The sequence below is a fragment of the Chiloscyllium punctatum genome, chromosome 33 (assembly GCF_047496795.1).
Source record: "Chiloscyllium punctatum isolate Juve2018m chromosome 33, sChiPun1.3, whole genome shotgun sequence".
Lineage (NCBI taxonomy): Eukaryota > Metazoa > Chordata > Chondrichthyes > Orectolobiformes > Hemiscylliidae > Chiloscyllium > Chiloscyllium punctatum.
In genome coordinates this window covers 32,020,856-32,039,339 of record NC_092771.1, presented here as the reverse complement: position 1 = coordinate 32,039,339, position 18,484 = coordinate 32,020,856, and the positions used below count along the sequence as shown (strand labels likewise).

At 42.4% G+C, this 18,484-nt stretch overlaps 1 protein-coding gene across 8 annotated transcripts in view; it reads right to left on the bottom strand.

Moving 5' to 3' along the window:
* The window catches only part of herc1 (HECT and RLD domain containing E3 ubiquitin protein ligase family member 1), a 466,732-nt gene that overhangs the window by 184,183 nt on the left and 264,065 nt on the right, over nt 1–18,484 (bottom strand). For all 8 annotated transcript variants that reach the window (XM_072553323.1, XM_072553316.1, XM_072553320.1 and 5 more), the window contains one exon: nt 9,181–9,297. In XM_072553323.1, coding sequence (XP_072409424.1) covers nt 9,181–9,297 — 117 coding nt within the window. The remainder of the gene's footprint in view (nt 1–9,180; nt 9,298–18,484) is intronic.

Here is an 18,484-nt window from a genome sequence, read left to right as displayed (position 1 = left end):
GAAAATGGTACACCGCTTCTCATAGCTGGTTCCTCGCTTAGAGGACGTATACGCAAAGTTGGCTGGGGGCCTGTCCTTTATGAAACTGGACAAGAGCCATGCCTACCTGCAGGTGTGACTGGATGAGGAGTCACAGAGTGTACTTCAATTAACACCCACATGGGTTTATATCAACATACAACACTGCCATTTGGGGTTTCATTAGCATACGCTTTTTTCAGCAGAACATTTTGTAAGTTTTACCCCATGATTGAAAGTCTGTCTCATCGTTTTAAAACAGAAAGCGTTTTCTGAATTTTAAAGTAAACTTGAGTGCAGGCTAAGTTGCTGAAATGGAAAAGCTGGAAGATGAGTTGTTCCAAAATAGATACATGTAGCAAATGGTTATTAAATGGATACCTGAGTTTTGGTGTTGATTTGACAACCTTTTGAATTTAACCAATCAGTTTAAATTACGCCCAGGATACTAAAACCCAATCGAGTTTTAATTTATTGTTTTGACACCCAGGAACCAATTAAATTGTATGTGGGTATTTTGAAAATTAGAGTGAACAACTGCCGTAGAACTAACATTCTGCTCTCAAAGAAATTAGAAAGCACTTTCTTATCAAAGTACCTTTTCATGTAAAAACTACTCACAGTAAAAAAACAGAAAGATGACCCAGGGAGATCTACAGCTGAAAGTGGAGGGGGGTGGGGGGCTTGGATTTGTGATTAGCTGTTGAGTGTTCAGAGTTAAGAAAACAAATTGTTATTTTAGTTTGATTAGTTGAAATGTAGGAGTTCTGTCTCTTATATTTTAACAGATTATTAGGCGGGGGAAGCTTTTCTGAGCGTTGGGTTTAATTAACAGAGGAGTTCAACCTCCACATTGCAACACTTTGGGTGCTCGTTGTCCAGGATTTGGACAGGTTTGGACAGATCCAGTCAGGGATTTGGACAGATTTAAACAGATTTGGGGTACCAAAGATCCCAGCAGATTTAAACATTTAGTAATTAGTATCCCAAATCTTTAAATAAAATTGAGGTGAGAAAATTTGTTTAATTTCGGTTACTTGTGGTTCGTTAAATTTAAACAGCAGGAAATGGCTCTTAACGTTACTAAAAAGGGCTCTGGGGTTTGAAGATGCTTCTCAAATCTGCCAAGAAAGTTGAGAAAGACAGAGGAAGGGTATATTTTTAGAATTAGCAAATAGGTTAGAATTGGGTTTAACCAGGAATGAAAGGAAGGGTGAAATTGTAATGGGGTTGGTCAAGTACTTAGGTGTATCAGAGAAACAAACAAGTGCAGTCGAGTTAGAAAAACTTTAATTGCAATTGAAGCAAATGGAATTAGAAGATAAGGAAGGGAAAGAAGAGCCATGTTAGAAGAAAGAGAGAGGGGAAAATGAAAGCGAGTGAAGGTTCTTAGCTGAGCAAAAAGACAGAGAGAAGAAACGGGGTGGGGGGTGGGGGAAGAGAGAGAGACAGACAGACAGACAGACAGAGACGGCGGGGGGGGGGGGGGGGGGGGGGAGAAGAGAATTTGAACTTCAGAAGTTGTGAATTAGTCAGGAAAATCAAATTAACAGGATGGAGATCAAGGAAGAAGAAAGTAGTGATGTGTGTGAAAACATTGCCACATTTTGAGAAAGATGTCAAAGCCTTCTTTATCTCATCTGAAACACTGGATAGACAGATGGAGTGGCCAAAGAACTTGTGGGTAATGCTAGTTCAGACTAAGCTGGTAGGCAGGGTTAGTGAGGTATATACAACGCTGTCAGATGAGGTGTCAAGAGATTGTGCAGACGTCAAACAGACTACATTTAGTGCAAGTGAATTGGTTCCAGAAGCATATAGACAGCAGTTCAGAAATATAAAGAACAAAACAAGTCAGACTTATGTTGTGTTCGAAAGAATTAAACTGAGCAATTTTAATAGATGCGTGCAGGCCTTAAAATAGATAACATAAAGGAGGCTCTAAGAGAGATTATTCTGCTAAATGAGTTGAGAAATGTACTTCCATCATGATAACAACTTATGTGAAAGAACAGAAAGTTCAAGAACTGAGAAGAGTGGCAGAGATGGCAGATGAATATTCACTGTCGCATAAGGTGAAATTTAGCTTCCGGCAAGAATTTCATCCCGTGAGGAATAGAAATTTGGAGAAGGGGAGATCCTTCACTACGAAACAATAAGTACAGCACACTGGGAATAGTTTACCACAGGTGAAAAAAGATACCCAAGAGGGTGAAAAGGAGGTGAAAGGCCTCAGCTGTTTCCACTGTGGCAAGGTGGCACACATAGTGGTGGTCGCTAGAGAAAGGCACTGTGGGAAAAGATGTGATAAAAGAGGCTAAGCCAGTGAAAGTAATAAAGGAAACATCAAAAAAAGTTGAGAAGCTGCAGAACAGTGCACAGCCTAGGCAGGGGCTGGGTGTGGAGTTTGTGCCTGATCTCTATAAAGACTTCACCTCTGCAAGTAAAGTTTCTACAGGAATAACAGGTGAAGAAGGGAAAGAAGTTACAATTTTGAGAGATACAGAAGCTAATTAGTCTCTAATATGAAGAGATGAAAGTATTTGCACTCTCTCTGACATGTTACCCGATAAAACAACACCCCTACAGGCATAATCCTCTCAAAGCCGCACAGGTCCAGAAGGAAGTGGATGCGATGCTCAACAAAGATATCATTGAACAGAGTCAGAGTGGAATCTGCTAATCATGTTAGTTCCCAAACACGACGGGACTCAACAATTTTGTATGGACTATCAGAAGGTCAATGCAGTAACTAAAACAGACTCCTATCCTATACCAAGGTTGGAGGACTGTCGAGAAAGTTGGATTTATTGCACGGTTATTGGTGGGTACCTTTATCAGGGAAAATGAAAGAGGTTTCTGTGTTTGTAACCCCAAATGGGTATATCAATTCAAAATTATGCCCTTTGGAATGAAAAGTGCACCCACCACATTCCAAAGATTCATGAACAGAGTTGAGCCAGATTAATAAATTGTGCAGTTTATCTGGATGATGTCGTGATCTTTAGTGAGTCATGGAAAGATCACATGGTACAGTTGGCAGCACTCTTTGAAAGGTTACGAGAAGCAAATCTGGTAATAAACTTAAAGAAAACAGAATTCGCGAAGGCAGAAATGATGTTCTTGGGACTTAACACTGGTCTTGGATGGATGGCCCCAAGGAAGGTGAAGACAAAGGCTATTGAGGAATTTCCAGGACCATCCTTGAAGAAAGAGGTGCTTCGATTTTTGGGACTGAGCGGATTCTACTGGAAGTTTGTTCGAAATTCAGCTGCATGGTGTCTCTGCTGACAGATTTACTGAAGAACACAAAATTTCAGTGGAAAGAATGATGCCAGGAGGCATTTGAGAATTTAAGTCGCATTTCACCACCACAACAGTTTTAGCTGCAGCACATTTTTTGAAACCCTTCAAAGTTGCAATCAAAGCAAATGAGCAACATGGTGGCTCAGTGGTTAAACTGCTGCCTCACAGCGCCAGGGACCTGGGTTCGATTCCAGCCTCGGGTGATTGCGTGGAGTCTGCACATTCTCCCTGTGGTCTGCATGGGTTTCCTCTTCCAAAGATGTGCAGGTTAGGTGGATTGGCCATGCTAAATTAGCCAGAGTCTAGATTAGAGTGGTGCTGGAAAAGCACAGCAGGTCAGGCAGCATCCGAGGAGCAGGAAAATTGATGTTTCGGGCAAAAGCCCTTTATCAGGAATAGAGGCAGGGTGCCTGCGGAGTAGAGAGATATCCTGCTCCTCAGATGCTGCCTGACCTGTTGTGCTTTTCCAGCACCACTCTAATCTAGGCTCTGGTTTCCAGCATCTGCAGTCCTTGTTTTTACCTAAATTAGCCATAGTGTTGAGGGATGTGTAGTTAGGTGCTTTAGTCAAGGATAAATATGGGATAATAGGGTAGGGGAATGGGTCTCGATGGGCTATCCTTCGGAGGGTCGGTGTGGACTTGTTGGGCCAAAGGGCCTGTTTCCACACTGTAGGGATTCTTTGATATGGGAGTTGGAGCTGTATCGATGCAGGATGATGATAATGGAATCGAACATCCAACTTTTTCAGGAAAAAAAACACTCAATATTCACCAGAGAAAATACCCTGCTATCAAAGAAGAATTATTGAGTTTGATACTGGCCTTACAACTTTTAATATTTAGATAATGAACAATATCTGGCATATGGTTGTGTACATTGACCACAACCCCCCCCCTCAGTTTTTGAGAGATTTAAAGACAAAAATATGAGACTTCATTGGAGTCTTACATTACAGACTTTTAATTTAGAAACTGCACATGTTGCTGGTCATAAGAATGTGATAGCAGATGCGTTATCGCAGATTTAAAAGAAAGATGTACATAAGATTGGACTATATCGATTTCCAATGTTTTACATGTGTGTAGAATTAAAACCTAGATTAATGACATAAGTATTTCATAGTAATAGTATTAATAATTAGACAAAAAGAATGAAGGCATCTTTTCATTATGATGGTTCAGTTTCTCTTAAGGGCGGACGTGTTACGACATTATGTTTGTTTCAAAATATAAAGCGTTTTCTGAACTTTGAAGTAAAGTTAAAGTACAGGCTTATGTGCCCGAATGGAAAGGCTGGGAGACTAGCTTTTCCAAAATCAATACATGTAGCAAATGCCTGTTAAACAGATAATTAAGATTTGGTTGCTGTTTTGACAACCATTCGAATTTAACCAAACAGTTTAAATTATGCCCAGGATACTAAAACCCAATTGGTTTGAATTTATAGAACACAGAACATGGAACATTACAGCACAGTACAAGCCCTTCGGCCCTCGATGTTGCGCAGACCTGTGAAATCAATTTGAAGTCTGTCTAACCCACACTTTTCCATTATCATTCATGTGTTTATCCAATGACTATTTTAATGCCGTTAAAGTTGGTGAGTGGGCTCAGTTGTTAGCACTGCTGCCTCACAATGCCAGGGAACCCGGGTACATTCCCCCTGTGACTATGTGGGTTTCCTCCAGATGCTCCGGTTTCCTCTCTCAGTCCAAAGATGTGCAGGTTAGGTGAATTGGTAATGCCAAATTGCCCATAGTGTTAGGTGCATTAGTCAGGGGTAAATATAGGGTAGGGTAATGGGTCTGGGTGGGCTACTCTTTGGAGGGTCGGTGTGGACTTGTTGGGCCAAATGGTTGCTTCCATACTGTAGGGAATCTAATCTTTAAGTCTACTACTGTTGCAGGCAAATTGTTCCACACCCTTACTACTCTCTGAGTAAAGAAACTACCTCTGGCATCTGTCCCATATCTATCACCCCTCAATTTAAAGCTATGGCCCCTCATGGAAAAAGGCTCTCACTGTCCACTCTATCTAACCCTCTGATTATCTTATATGTCTCAATTAAGTCACCTCTCAACCTTTTTCTCTCTAACAAAAACAGCCTCAACTCCCTCAGCCTTTTTTCATAAGACCTTATGAAGAAATAAGAATTTAATGTTTTGATACCTGGAAACCAAACAAATTATATGAAGGTAATGTATCACTGGGGTGTATAAAACAGGCAGACATTTTGAAAATTAGATCGAACAACCACTGGAGAACCAACTGCTCTCAAAGAAATTAGAAAACTCTCTTTATCAAAGATGTAAAGCTTACTTACAGTAAAAAAAACCAGGGAGACCAGCAGTTGGAATATTGACATCAGTGGAGAAGACAGAGACTGTGTGGCCTTGAGGTTAAGTTAGAACATAGAACATAGAAAAATACAGCGAAGTACAGGCCCTTCGGCCCTCGATGTTGCGCCGACCGAAGCCTACCTAACCTACACTAGCCCAATAACCTCCATATGCTTGTCCAATGCCCGCTTAAATGACCATAAAGAGGGAGAGTCCACCACTGCTACTGGCAGGGCATTCCATGAACTCTCAACCCGCTGAGTAAAAAATCTACCCCTAACATCTGTCCTATACCTACCACCCCTTAATTTAAAGCTATGTCCCCTAGTAACAGCTGACTTCGTTAGCGGAAAAAGGTTCACTCTGTCAACCCTATCTAAATCCCTAATCATCTTGTACACCTCTATCAAATCTCCCTAAACCTTCTTTTCTCCAATGAGAAAAGCCCCAACTGCCTCAGCCTTTCCTCATATGATCTTCCTACCATACCAGGCAACATCCTGGTAAACCTCCTCTTCACTCGTTCCAATGCCTCCACATCCTTCCTATAATATGGCGACCAAAACTGCACACAATACTCCAGATGAGGCCGCACCAGAGTCTTATACAACTGCAACATGACCTCAGGACTCCGGAACTCAATTCCTCTACCAATAAAGCCCAGTACACCATATGCCTTCTTCACAGCACTATTTACCTGGGTGGCAACTTTCAAAGATAAATGTAATATAATGCATAATGAGTGAGTATTGGAAGAGCATTTTTTTTTAAATACAGTTGGGGTTAGATAGTAGGTAGTTAAGAAAAGGGATTTCTTGGATTTGTGAATAGCTGTTGTTTAGTGTTCACTATTAGAGTTAAGAAAATAAATTATTTTTCTTTAAATAGTGGAATTTAGGAGTTCTCGGTCACTCATACTTTAACATATTATGAGGTAGGGGGCACTTTTCTGGCTGTTTCATTCAATTAACAGAACGGTCCAACCTCTGCGTCGTAATAATCTGGATGATGTACTCATCACTGGGAAGATGGATAAACAAATAGACCTCGGTGAACTTGTACATAGTGCTTAAACGTTTCTCCAAGACGGGCGTGTGCCTTAGAAAGGAAAAATGTATGCCAGGCACCCCACATGACCAACTTGGGTTACAGAGTTGACAAAACTAGTCTCCACTCATTGGAAAATAAAGTGAGAGTGATCAAAGGAGCCTTGGCTCTGACGTCTGTATGGAAGCTTAAGTCTTCCCTTGGGTTACTGAATTATTATGGAAAATAACCTGGCCTCCATCTTGACACCCTTACATCTGCTACTGAAAAAAGGTCAGCCTTGGAAATGGTTGCATTGCCAAGAAGTAGCCTGTAGAGAACTATCATCTTCTAAAGTGTTGGCCCACAATGACCTGAAGCAAGAGGCAGTGCTAACATGAGATGCCTCCATCTGTGATATCCGGGTAGTGTTGACACACTGGTGGCCCAACAGAGGGGAATGTATCCTTCCCAGACTTTGGCTGATGCCGAATGCAAATATGCCAGATAGGGAAGGAAGGTTTGGTAGTCATCTTTGGTATGAGGAAGGTCCACCAGTATCTTTACAGATGAAAATTTGACATAGTAACAGATCTCAAAACGCTGCTGGTACTACTGAAGGAAGATGAGGCAGTGCTGCCCATAGCTTCTGGTAGAATTCAGTGTTGGGTCCTCATTCTCAGTGTGTACAAGTACAAGGTAGAATACTGACGAGGAAACCAAGTGGCTAATGCAGATGCCTTGAACCACTTTCCATTGGCAAGTACTCCACTGGTGCTGCCTCCCCTGGAAGAAGAGTAAAAATCACACAACACCAGGTTATTGTCCAACAAGTTTATTTGGAAGCACTAGCTTTAGGAGTACTGCTCCTTCATCAGATGGCTGTGGACACTCTGAAAGCCAGTGCTTCTAAATAAACCCCCTGTTGGACTATAACTTGATGTTGTGTGATTTTTAACTTGTACACCCCAACACTAGCACCTCCAAATCATGACACCCCTGGAAGAGTCCACTTTGGTTTTAAACTTCCTGGATACCCTTCCAGTTATCGTCGATAATATCCAACTGAGGACACAAAGATCCTATCCTCGCAAAACTAAAAGAGCTGGTGGTAATGAGCCATCGCAACCAGGATTGAAACCTTTCTGGACCCAGCGAGACCAGTTCACTGTACAGGACAGCAAAGTTCAATGGGGAGCAAGGGTGATTGTCCTGAGTAAAGGTCACCATCAGATATTAGCTTAGGTTTTCAAGATGAAGATGTTTGCAAGAAGCTATATCCGGTGGCCAGGGTCTCCTGGAAATATTCAAATATTTCCTAAAGTCAAATGGCATTCAACACATAGTTCCAAACCATCCATCATCCAAAGGTCTAATGGAAAATGTGGTCTAGACCAGGCGGAGGAGGGTTGGGGCAGGGGGGAAATGGGAGAGATAGAGACAGCAATAGCAACATCAATGCCAGTCACCAGCTACATGCCTCCTCTAAGCAAGAAGTTTAGTGCTAGAGCCATGGAAATTTGCAAAACTGCAGTTCAAATATGGCCAGTGCTGACTGTAACAGAGATTCTCACTCAATTCTAATTCAAAGCTTCTTTCAGAAAGAATTCTACAGAGTTCCACAGACAGATATTCTAAGCAAGTCTAAAGTATTGGAATCAATACAGAATTAAGTACAGTTGGAAGATATCCCAGAAATTGGAAGCAGAATGTGAGACGAGCTGCAGTAGATTATGTAATGAGCAATAGATTTCAGGGGTTTGAATGGAAAGGTAAGATGGAGGGATTTGGGAGGGATAGGGCAGGATAACTAGAGATTAAAAAATAAGCCAAACATAATGCTGATTAATAATAAGCAAAAGAGTGGCATAAGATAAAGCTTGTTTATAAAGGAAGGCATCATTCCACAAAGATGTCAAAGTGTGCAATCCTAATAACACCCTATTTTTGCTATTGGTTGGACTGTGAGTGATCCTTGAAATTCAGAATGAAGCACTCCTTTTTAACCATTGGTTTTTGAACTGTTAGCTTTCTAAGTAAGGACAGGGCCTTATCTGTAACTCTCGCCACCCTCTTAACATGAAGCAATAACCAAATAATATCAACAAGGGTTTAACCTGCATGTAAACCTTGTCTGGTTCACTGAGAAGCCACATTTAGAATACTTTGTGTCCCTTTGAGACAATATCACATTGGAGATTGTTACAAAAAGGATGCCTTTAGTATGCAGATGTATGATAAGGAGAAATTGTCAGATGAGCTTGTTTTCCCTGGAGGAAATGACCCAGATTTGAAATGCTGGGCTATCAAACTGTAGATGGAAGTTCAGTAACTGAATGGTGAACAGCAAATTAGGTCCTCCTCCCTTTCATGGATCTAGTACATTGCATATTGCCTTTTTCTAATCCAGAATTTCTTCCATTCCAAAATTGTCAGTTTGGTTTTAAGTGTTTTATGTGCTCATTATTGTATGAATTAAAATTAATTACCTGTGGCTTCCATGGCTTTTGTAATCTGCCTCAGTGAAAAACCCATTTCCAAAAGAGGCACAGCAATTGGAGGTGGTGGTGGTGAAGTTGAAAGTCTGCTACTAGGATCAGAAGAAGCTAGCAAATAAAGCAAAATTTAATTAGTTGGTGACAGTTTAAACATATTATTTAATTACTAGTTTCTAATATGGCTTGGTACAAATGTTTGCTATCTTTAAGGGAACATTATTTGCTTCAGATGATGCAGCTTAGTTGAGTGTTTTAAGTTTTTCACAAGAAACTTCGGACATGCAATGAACTTGACTGATTGTTATAAGACTTAAGCGCTCGTTGCACATTGGCAATATCCACACCAAATCAGGAAACTAGTTTCAAGTTCAGTCTGCTCCAGAGATGTGTTATTACACAGCAGGTTGATTAAAAATACCCAAGGAACATTTATAAAACCCATTCTCTGCATGTAAAGTCTGATTTCACGTTTCTTCTTCTCTATGCCCCTTTTTGACATTGTAAGAAGTTTGTAAGGCTTTTGTAGAAAGGAGCTGTACAATAGTCTGGTGTACTACAGACTGAACAAAATAAAGCAACAAGAGTGAAATTTCAAACTAACAAACCAATTTATTTTCTGACCAGATGGTGAGCCAAAAGCTGGATGTAACTGGCATAAGAAGAAAAAGTTCATCTGAATAATAAACGTGGATGTTTCCAAGAGAAGATTCCCTCTGTCAGTTGACAGCTACGAAGGATGAAATCATGTATCAACAAGTTAATCTCAAGCTAAACATCAGTTTCGTCAGGCTATTTCTGTATTTTTTAAGAATCCCTACAGTGTGGAAACAGTGTCTTCCACACTGTCTCTCCAAAGAGTAACACATCCAGACCATTCCCCTACCCAACATTTACCCCTGACTAATGCACCTAACCTACACATCCCTGAACACTACAGGCAATTTAGTATGTCCAATTCACCTAACCTGCACATCTTTCAACTGTGGGAGGAAACCCACACAGAGTGGGAGAATGTGCAAACTCCAGCTGGTGCTGTTAGACAGCAATGCTAACCACTGAGTCACCGTGCTGCCCATTTCTGTGTAATTATCAATCATTGAGACGTGTCAAAAATCTAAACTTATGAAATTATCTGAACAAAATTATATTTCAAAAACTCTACAAGAAATGCAACCTGGGACGAAGATCTGTTCTTTCTTGAGAACTTGAGAAAGATCAAAAGTCGAAACCAAATAACCTCAATGTTAAAACAGGAATAAATGAATTTAGCCCTTGAAGCTTGAAGCTTTCATAAAAAGTAAGAAGCAGAGTGATCACGTATGAGTTTGGCAAGGTCAGTGACAGATGATGAAAGAAGTGTTCTTGTTTTACTTTTCAATCTACCTTTTTTCAAAACTGTCCAGTATTTGGTTCCTACATTTACACAGAAGTGCTGAATAGCAAGTTTTACAAACTGTTCTACTTATAACACAGCCTGTAGAAATAAGGTTTAGTAGGGCAGCTTTGCTAAGTGAAATATACAGTTGCAGCATGTGGGAAGTCATGGACACACATAGAACAATACAGGTTCTTCAATTCTTAATGTGTTCCCAGCCTTTTATCCTACTCTATGATCGAACTATCCTTCAATGTGCCTCTCCAAGAGTCACTTGAATGTCCCTAATGTATCTGACTCTACTACAACTGCTGGCAGTGCATTCTATACACCTACCACTGTGTCAAGAACCTATCTCTTGACATCTTCCCTAAACTTTTAACAAATTACATTAAAATTAAGCGCCCTCATGATAGACATTTCAGCCATGGGAACAAGTTTCTGGCTATCCACTCCATCTATGCCCCTCATCATCTTGTATACCTCTATCAAGTCCCCTCTCATCCTTCTTCACTCCAGTGAGAAAAACCCGAGCTCCCTCAATCTTTCTTCATAAAACATGCCCTCCCATCCATGCAGCATCATGGTAAATCTCCTCTACACCCTTTCTAAAATTTCCATATCTTTCCTATAATGAGGCAATCAAAACTGAACACAATATTCCAAGTGTGGTCTAACAAGGGCTCTAATAGAGCTACACCATAACCTCGTGGATCTTAAACTCAATCCTCTGTTAATGAAAGCTACACACCATGTGCCTTCTTAACAACCCTATCAATTTGGATGGCAAATAAGAGATCTATGGACATGGATCCCTCTGTTCCTCCACACTGGCAAGAAACCTGCCATTAACCCTGTAATCTGCATTCAAATTCAACCATCCAAAGTGAATGACTTCACACCTTTCGAGGCTGAACTCCATCTGCCACTTCTCAGTGCAGTTCTACATCCTGTCAATGTCCCGTTGCAACCTACAATAGCCTTCCACACTATCCACAACTCCACCACTCCACCAACCTTCGTGTCAGTGGCAAACTTACTAACCCACCAGTCCACTTCCTCATCCAAGTCATTTATAAAAATCACAAAGTGTAGAGATCCCAGAACCGATCCCTGCAGAACACCACTGGTCAGCAAGCTCCAGGCTGAATACTTTCCACCTACCACCACCTTCTGACTTCTATTGGCCAACCAATTTTGTATTCAGACGGCCAAGTTTCCCTCTATTCCATGCATCCTTACTTTCTGAAAAAGCTTGTCAAGGGGAACCTTATCAAATGTCTTGCTAAAATCCATGTATGCCACATCCATTGCTTTACCTTCATCAACGTGTTTGGTCACATCTTCAAAGAATTCAATAAGGTTTGTGAGGCATGACCTGCCCCTCACAAAGCCATGCTGACTATCTCTAATCAAAGTATAGTTTTCCAAATAATCATAAATCCTGACTTTCAGCATTCTCTTCAATACTTTGCCCACACTGACATAAGACTGACTGGTCTGTAATTCCCAATGTTATTCCTATTCCCTTTCTTGAACAAGGGAATAACATTTGCCACCCCCCCAATCATCAGGTACTACTGCAGAGGACAGTAAGGATGCAGAGATCCCAAAGGCGCAGCAATATTTTTGTTTGCTTCCTATAGCAACCTTGGATATCTCCCATCTGGCCCAGGAGATTTATTTATCCTTATGTTTTTCAAACTTTCAGCACATTTCCTTCCTAACATCAGCCTGTTCTAGCATATCAGTCTGTTTGTGATGTCCTCAGAAACGTCAAGGTCCCTCTCAGTAATAAATACTGAAGCAAAGAATTCATTAAGGATCTTCCCTACTTCCTCTGACTGCAGGTGCAAGTTCCCTTCACTATCCCTGATTGACCTTACCTTCACTCTGGTCATCCTCGTTCCTCACAAAAGTGTAGAACACCTTAGGGTTTTCCTTAATCCTACCCACTAAAGCTTTTTCATGCCTCCTTCTAGATCTCCTAAATCCATTCTTCAGTTCCTTCCTGGATACCTTGTAACCCTCTAGAGCCTTATACAATCATTTATTCCTCAACCTTAAGTAAGTTTCCTTCTTCCTTTCAACTAAATGTGCCACATCCCTTGTCACCCTAGGTTGTTTCAACCTATCATCTCTTCCTTACCTCAGTGAGACAAACCTGTCCAGCACTACAGGAAGTGTTTCCTAAACAACCTCCACATTTCTGTCATGCATTTCCCTGAGAACCTATATTCCCAATTTAGGCACCCCAATTCCTGCCTAATAGCATGGTAATTCCCCCTTCCGCAATTAAATACTTTCCCATACTGTCTGCTCCTATTCCTCTCCAAGAGTAAAGGTCAGGGAGTTGTGATCACTATTACTGAAATGCTCTCCCACCAAGAGATCTGACACTTGGCATGATTCGTTGCCAAGCACCAAATCCAATATGACTTCCCCTCTAAACGGCCTATCCACATATTGTGTCAGGAATCCTTCCTGGATACAGCTGACAAAAACTAGTCCATCCAAATTATTTGAACTGAGTAGGTTCCAATCAATATTAGGGAAGTTAAAGTCACCCAAAACAACATTTGTTCTGCACTTTTCCAAAATCTGCCTCTCAATCTGCTCTTTCGTGTCTCTGTTGCTGTTGGGTGGCCTGTAGAAAACTCCCAATAAAGTGATTGCTCCTTTCCTGTTTTTGACTTCCACCCATAATGACTCAGTAGACAAACTCTCCTTGATGATCTCCCTTTCTGCAGCTGTGATACTATCCATAATAAGCAATGACACTTGTCCACCTCTTTTACCTCCCCCTCTATTTGTTTTGAAACATCTAGACTCTGGAACATCGACAACCATTCCTGTGATATCAAAGTCTCTGTAACTGCCACAACATCATAGTTCCAAGTACTAATCCATTCTGAGTTCGTCACCCTTATTCTTGATACTTCTTGCATTAAAATATGCACACCTCAACCTATCAAACCTTTGCCCTATCAGGTGCCTATCCCTCCTCACAGACTCTCTGCTTGCTGTGTCTGGCTGTTTACTCCTACTCCATCATCTGATCCATAGCTCCGGTTCCTACCCATCTGCTAATTTAGTTTAAACCCTCCCGAAGAGCTCTAGCAAACCTCCTGCCCAGGATATTGGTGCCCCTCCAGTTCAGGTACAAGGAGGACAGGTTGTACATATCCGACCTTCCCCAGAACTTATCCCAATGATCCACAGATCTGAAGCCCTCCTTCCAAACCAGCCCTGCAGCTACATGTTTAGCTATACTCGCTCTCTATTCCTAGCCTCACTAGCCCGTGGCACAGATAGCAATCCTGAGATTACTAAGCTTCTCGTCCTACCTTCTAACTTCCAACCTAACTCCCTCTACTCTCTTTTCAGATCCATCTCCAAGAGGTATTATCAATTGCGCAAGTTTCAGAACTTGAGCAGTCATTGTAGAGAAAGTGAGGACTGCAGATGCTGGAGATCAGAGCTGAAAAATGTGTTGCTGGAAAAGCGCAGGTCAAGCAGCATCCAAGGAGCAGGAGAATCGATGTTTCGGGCATAAGCCCTTCTTCAGGAATGAAGTTGGTGCGCCAAGCAACCAAAAGGTAGGGAGGAAGGACTTGGGGTAGGGGCATTGGGAATGAGATAGGTGTAAGGAGGTTAAGGTGAGGGTGATAGGCCGGAGAGGGGGTAGGGGCTGAGAGGTCGGGAAGATGATTGCAGGTCAGGAAGGCGGTGCTGAGTCCAAGGGATGGGACTGAGATAAGGTGGGGGGAGGGGAAATGAGGAAGCTGGATAAATCTGCATTCATCCCTTGTGGCTGGAGAGTTCCTAGGCGGAAGATGAGGCGCTCTTCCTCCAGCCGTCGTGTTGCCATAGTCTGGCGATGGAGGAGGCCAAGGCGGAGTGGGAGGGGGAGTTAAAGTGTTGAGCCACGGGGCGGTTGGGTTGGTTGGTGAGGGTGTCCCAGAGGTGTTCTCTGAAACGTTCCGCAAGTAGGCGGCCTGTCTCCCCAATGTAGAGGCGGCCACATCGGGTGCAGCGGATGCAGTAAATGACGTGTGTGGAGATGCAGGTGAATTTGTGACGGATATGGAAGGATCCCTTGGGGCCTTAGAGGGAAGTGAGGGGGGAGATATGGGCGCAAGTTTTGCATTTCTTGCGGTTGCAGGGGAAGATGCCGGATGTGGAGGTTGGGTTGGTGGGGGTGTGGACCTGACGAGGGAGTCACGGAGGGAGTGGTCTTTCCGGAACGCTGATAGGGGAGGGGAGGGAAATATATCCTTGGTGGTGGGGTCTTTTTGGCGGAAATGACGAAGGATGATACGATATATCTGGAGGTTGGTGGAGTGGTAGGTGAGGACCAGTGAGGTTCTGTCCTGGAATTGGTCCTCCAGGGAGCAGATGCGGCGGAGGCGAAGGAATTGGGAATATGGGATGGTGTTTTTATAGGGGGCACGGTGGGAGGAGGTGTAACCTAGGTAGCTTTTGGAGCCGGTCGGTTTATAGTAAATGTCCATGTTGATTTGGTCGCCCGAGATAGAAATGGAGAGGTCAAGGAAGGGGAGGGAGGAGTCTGAGACGGTCCAGGTAAATTTGAGTTCGGGGTGGAAGGTGTTAGTAAAGTGGATGAACTGTTCAACCTCCTTGTGGGAGCACGAGGCAGCGCCAATACAGTCATCGATGTAGCGGAGGAAAAGGTGGGGGGTGGTGCCAGTGGAGCTGCGGAAGATGGACTGTTCCACATATCCGACGAAGAGGCAGGCAAAGCTGGGGCCCATGCGGGTGCCCATGGCTACTCCTTTGGTTTGGAGGAAGTGGGAGGATTGGAAAGAGAAGTTGTTCAGAGCGAGGACCAGTTCAGTCAGTCGAAGGAGGGTGTCAGTGGAAGGGGACTGGTTGGTACGGCAGGAAAGGAAGAAGCGGAGGGCTTTGAGTCCTTCATGATGGGGGATGGAGGTGTACAGGGATTGGATATGCATAGTGAAGATAAGGCTTTGGAGGCATTGTGGACCATCTGCGAGAAAGAGAGCCATATGAATAACATGCTTGAGGAGGTGGAAGTATGCCCACTTTCAGATTGCCAGCAGAGTTTCCAAGACAATGTAATTTGCTAATCAGCTCTCTGTTTGGGATTCTGGTGAAGGTAATGTTTTCTCAGAGAAGTGCAGTCAGAACCAATGACTATGGGCAGTTCACATGGTCAAAGGAGAGAGGAAGAAGTAGAAGAACAGGAAATTCTTTAGTTAGGGGAACAGACAAGCATTTCTCCGGCCATAGACTTGACTTGAGAATGATATGATGCCTCCCAACTGTCAGCATCAATATGTCACAGAGCACTTGGAGTACAATGTGCTAGCAATCACAGGAACAGGAGAGCTGACTAATTAAAATGTAGATGATGCAGGGGAGATTGGTTATCCCAATAAGCAAGATGGGATATTCCCAAAAAAAGGTCTCTTACAATTGTTGGAAAAGGATCGACCAGGAAATATGAAATTAATAGGGAGCTTGTAGAATCATACAGTACAGAAGAGGTCAGTCAGCCCTTTGAAGCTGCATTGCCATAAAGTACTCCACCTACACTTGTCCCACTTTACCATGTAGGTCCATACTCTTGAATAATATGACATTGAAAAGTACTTGGCTGAGATTTGTAAAGATTGTGAGGTTGTCACCATCCCCCTCCCCCATCCTCTGGATAAAAACTTTTTTCTTCATATTGAATGAAAGCAAAAGTGGTAACTGGAAGCAAAAAGATAGTAAGTGACACTAGAAGAATGCTGGGTCTAAGGCTGGCATCAAATTATATCAGACTGCGGAATAATGATCATAAAAATAAAAGAACTAAATGCAAGAGGATTGCATGAGTACACAAGATGATTTTAAGACATAAATTGATGTAAATAATATGATTTAAATGCTATTCGAAACACATGGCTACTAGGTGACCAAGCTTAGGAACTGTATAATGAAGGGTATTTCTCATTTTGGAAGGATAGGAAAAGATGAAAAATAGGTGGGGTAGTGCTCTTAGTAAGGGATGGGATGAGTGAGGAATGATCTCATATCAAAGGGAGAAACATGTACAATCAGTTTGGGTGGAGCTGATGAACAGCAAAGTGTCAGAAAAATTGGAGGGAGATATTCATAACCAACAGTAGAAGTAATGTTGGGCATGGTAGAAATCAAGAAATTAAAGGTGATTATGATTTGGATAATACCATAAAAATTGGTTACTTCAATTTACATATCGACTGGCTAAAACTAATCTACACTACTGCTGTGGAGGATGGTTTTCTGCAGTATGTATGTGATAGGTTCCAAAGCAATGCATTGAACAACCAACAACAAACAACAAAATTTTAGATTTAGTATTATGTAACAAGAAGGTGTGATCCACATGGGGGCCTATCGGACACAGCACCGTGCACGTTATTTCTGTGCTGGTCGACAGCTCCGTCAAAAAATTCCCACCAATTTGATTATCATGATGGGACTGAAGGGGTGGTAATTGGTCAGATTGTAATTATTCTCCTCTTAGGGTCAGGACACTTTTGTGTAATTTTCCACATTGCCAGGGAGATGTCAGAGTTGGAGCTGGAATGAAACAGTTCCCACAGAGACACGGCTTGTTGTGCAGCACAAGTCTTTAGTTCTATTGCAGGAATGGTGTCAGGACCCATTCCCTTTGTCGTATCTACTGTGTTCAGCTGTTTCTTCATGTTACATGCAGCGAATCGAATTGTTTGAAGTCTGGCATCTGTGCTTCTGTGGGGATCATCCAAGCAACACTTCTGGCTGAGGATGGTATATACACTGCATCATTGTCTTTTACACTGATGTGCAGGAATGTTCCATCTTTTTCGGGGCATGGTCAAGCTCTAGCTGAGTGGTGTTGCAGCAGATACGTTAGTTTAACAACCCCAGGAATGATCTGGTGACCTGAGTTCGAATCCTTTTACAGTACATGATGGAATTCAAATCCAATAAATGTTTGGGATTAAGAGGCTAATGATGATCATGAATAGATTGCTGACTGTGGGAGAAATCGATTTGGTTCACTGGTGTCCTTTAGGGAAGGAAACTGCCATCCATACCTGCTCTGGCCCACATGTAACTCAGACACACAGCAATGTTATTGACTTTTAACAGTCCTCTGGGCAATAATAGCTGACCTAGTAAGTGACGCCCTAATCCCAATGAACATTGTTTTCAAATAATATTTTGTGGAGTCCTTTTCTCTCGTCAGTTGTTCCATGGTTCAACTCCATTTCTGATGGAGGTGCCAGGACTGCAGAGCTTCGATCTGATCTGTTTGCTTTGTAATCATTTTGCCCTCACTATCAAATATTAGTCCTGCTGTTTGGAATGTAAGTACAGTAGCCAGTGTGATAGCTTTAAATGGATTGTCATCAGTTTGAGGTACACATGGTTCTGACTCTAGTATATTCACCCACAATCGTCAATGAAACATCGATCCGATAATGGGAATAATAGACTGAAAGATTAGACTGGACAAAACGTTACAGGTTGTAACTGAATACAATTCTCCTTCTGTCCAGCTGTGATCTACGTACCACATGAATTTCCAGGTTTGAGCTGCAATTTCTGCAATGCAATTCAGCTGTCTGTCCCGCAGTTCACACCGAGACCCATTCACCCATCACCCCGTGAACTACCCGGTTTACTGATGTGGTAACACTTACATTTTAATATTCTCATTCCTCTGAGTGCCTGTCCAGGGTGTCACAGCACTTACTTGTCATGTTTCTGAAGACCCCTAAATATTTTCTGTGGGGCAGCACCGTGGCTCAGTGGTTAACGATGCTGCCTCACAGCGCTGGGGACCCAGGTCCGATTCCATCCTCTGGCAACTGTTTTGCACATTTTCCCTGTGTCTGTGAGAGTTTTTTCTGCATGCTC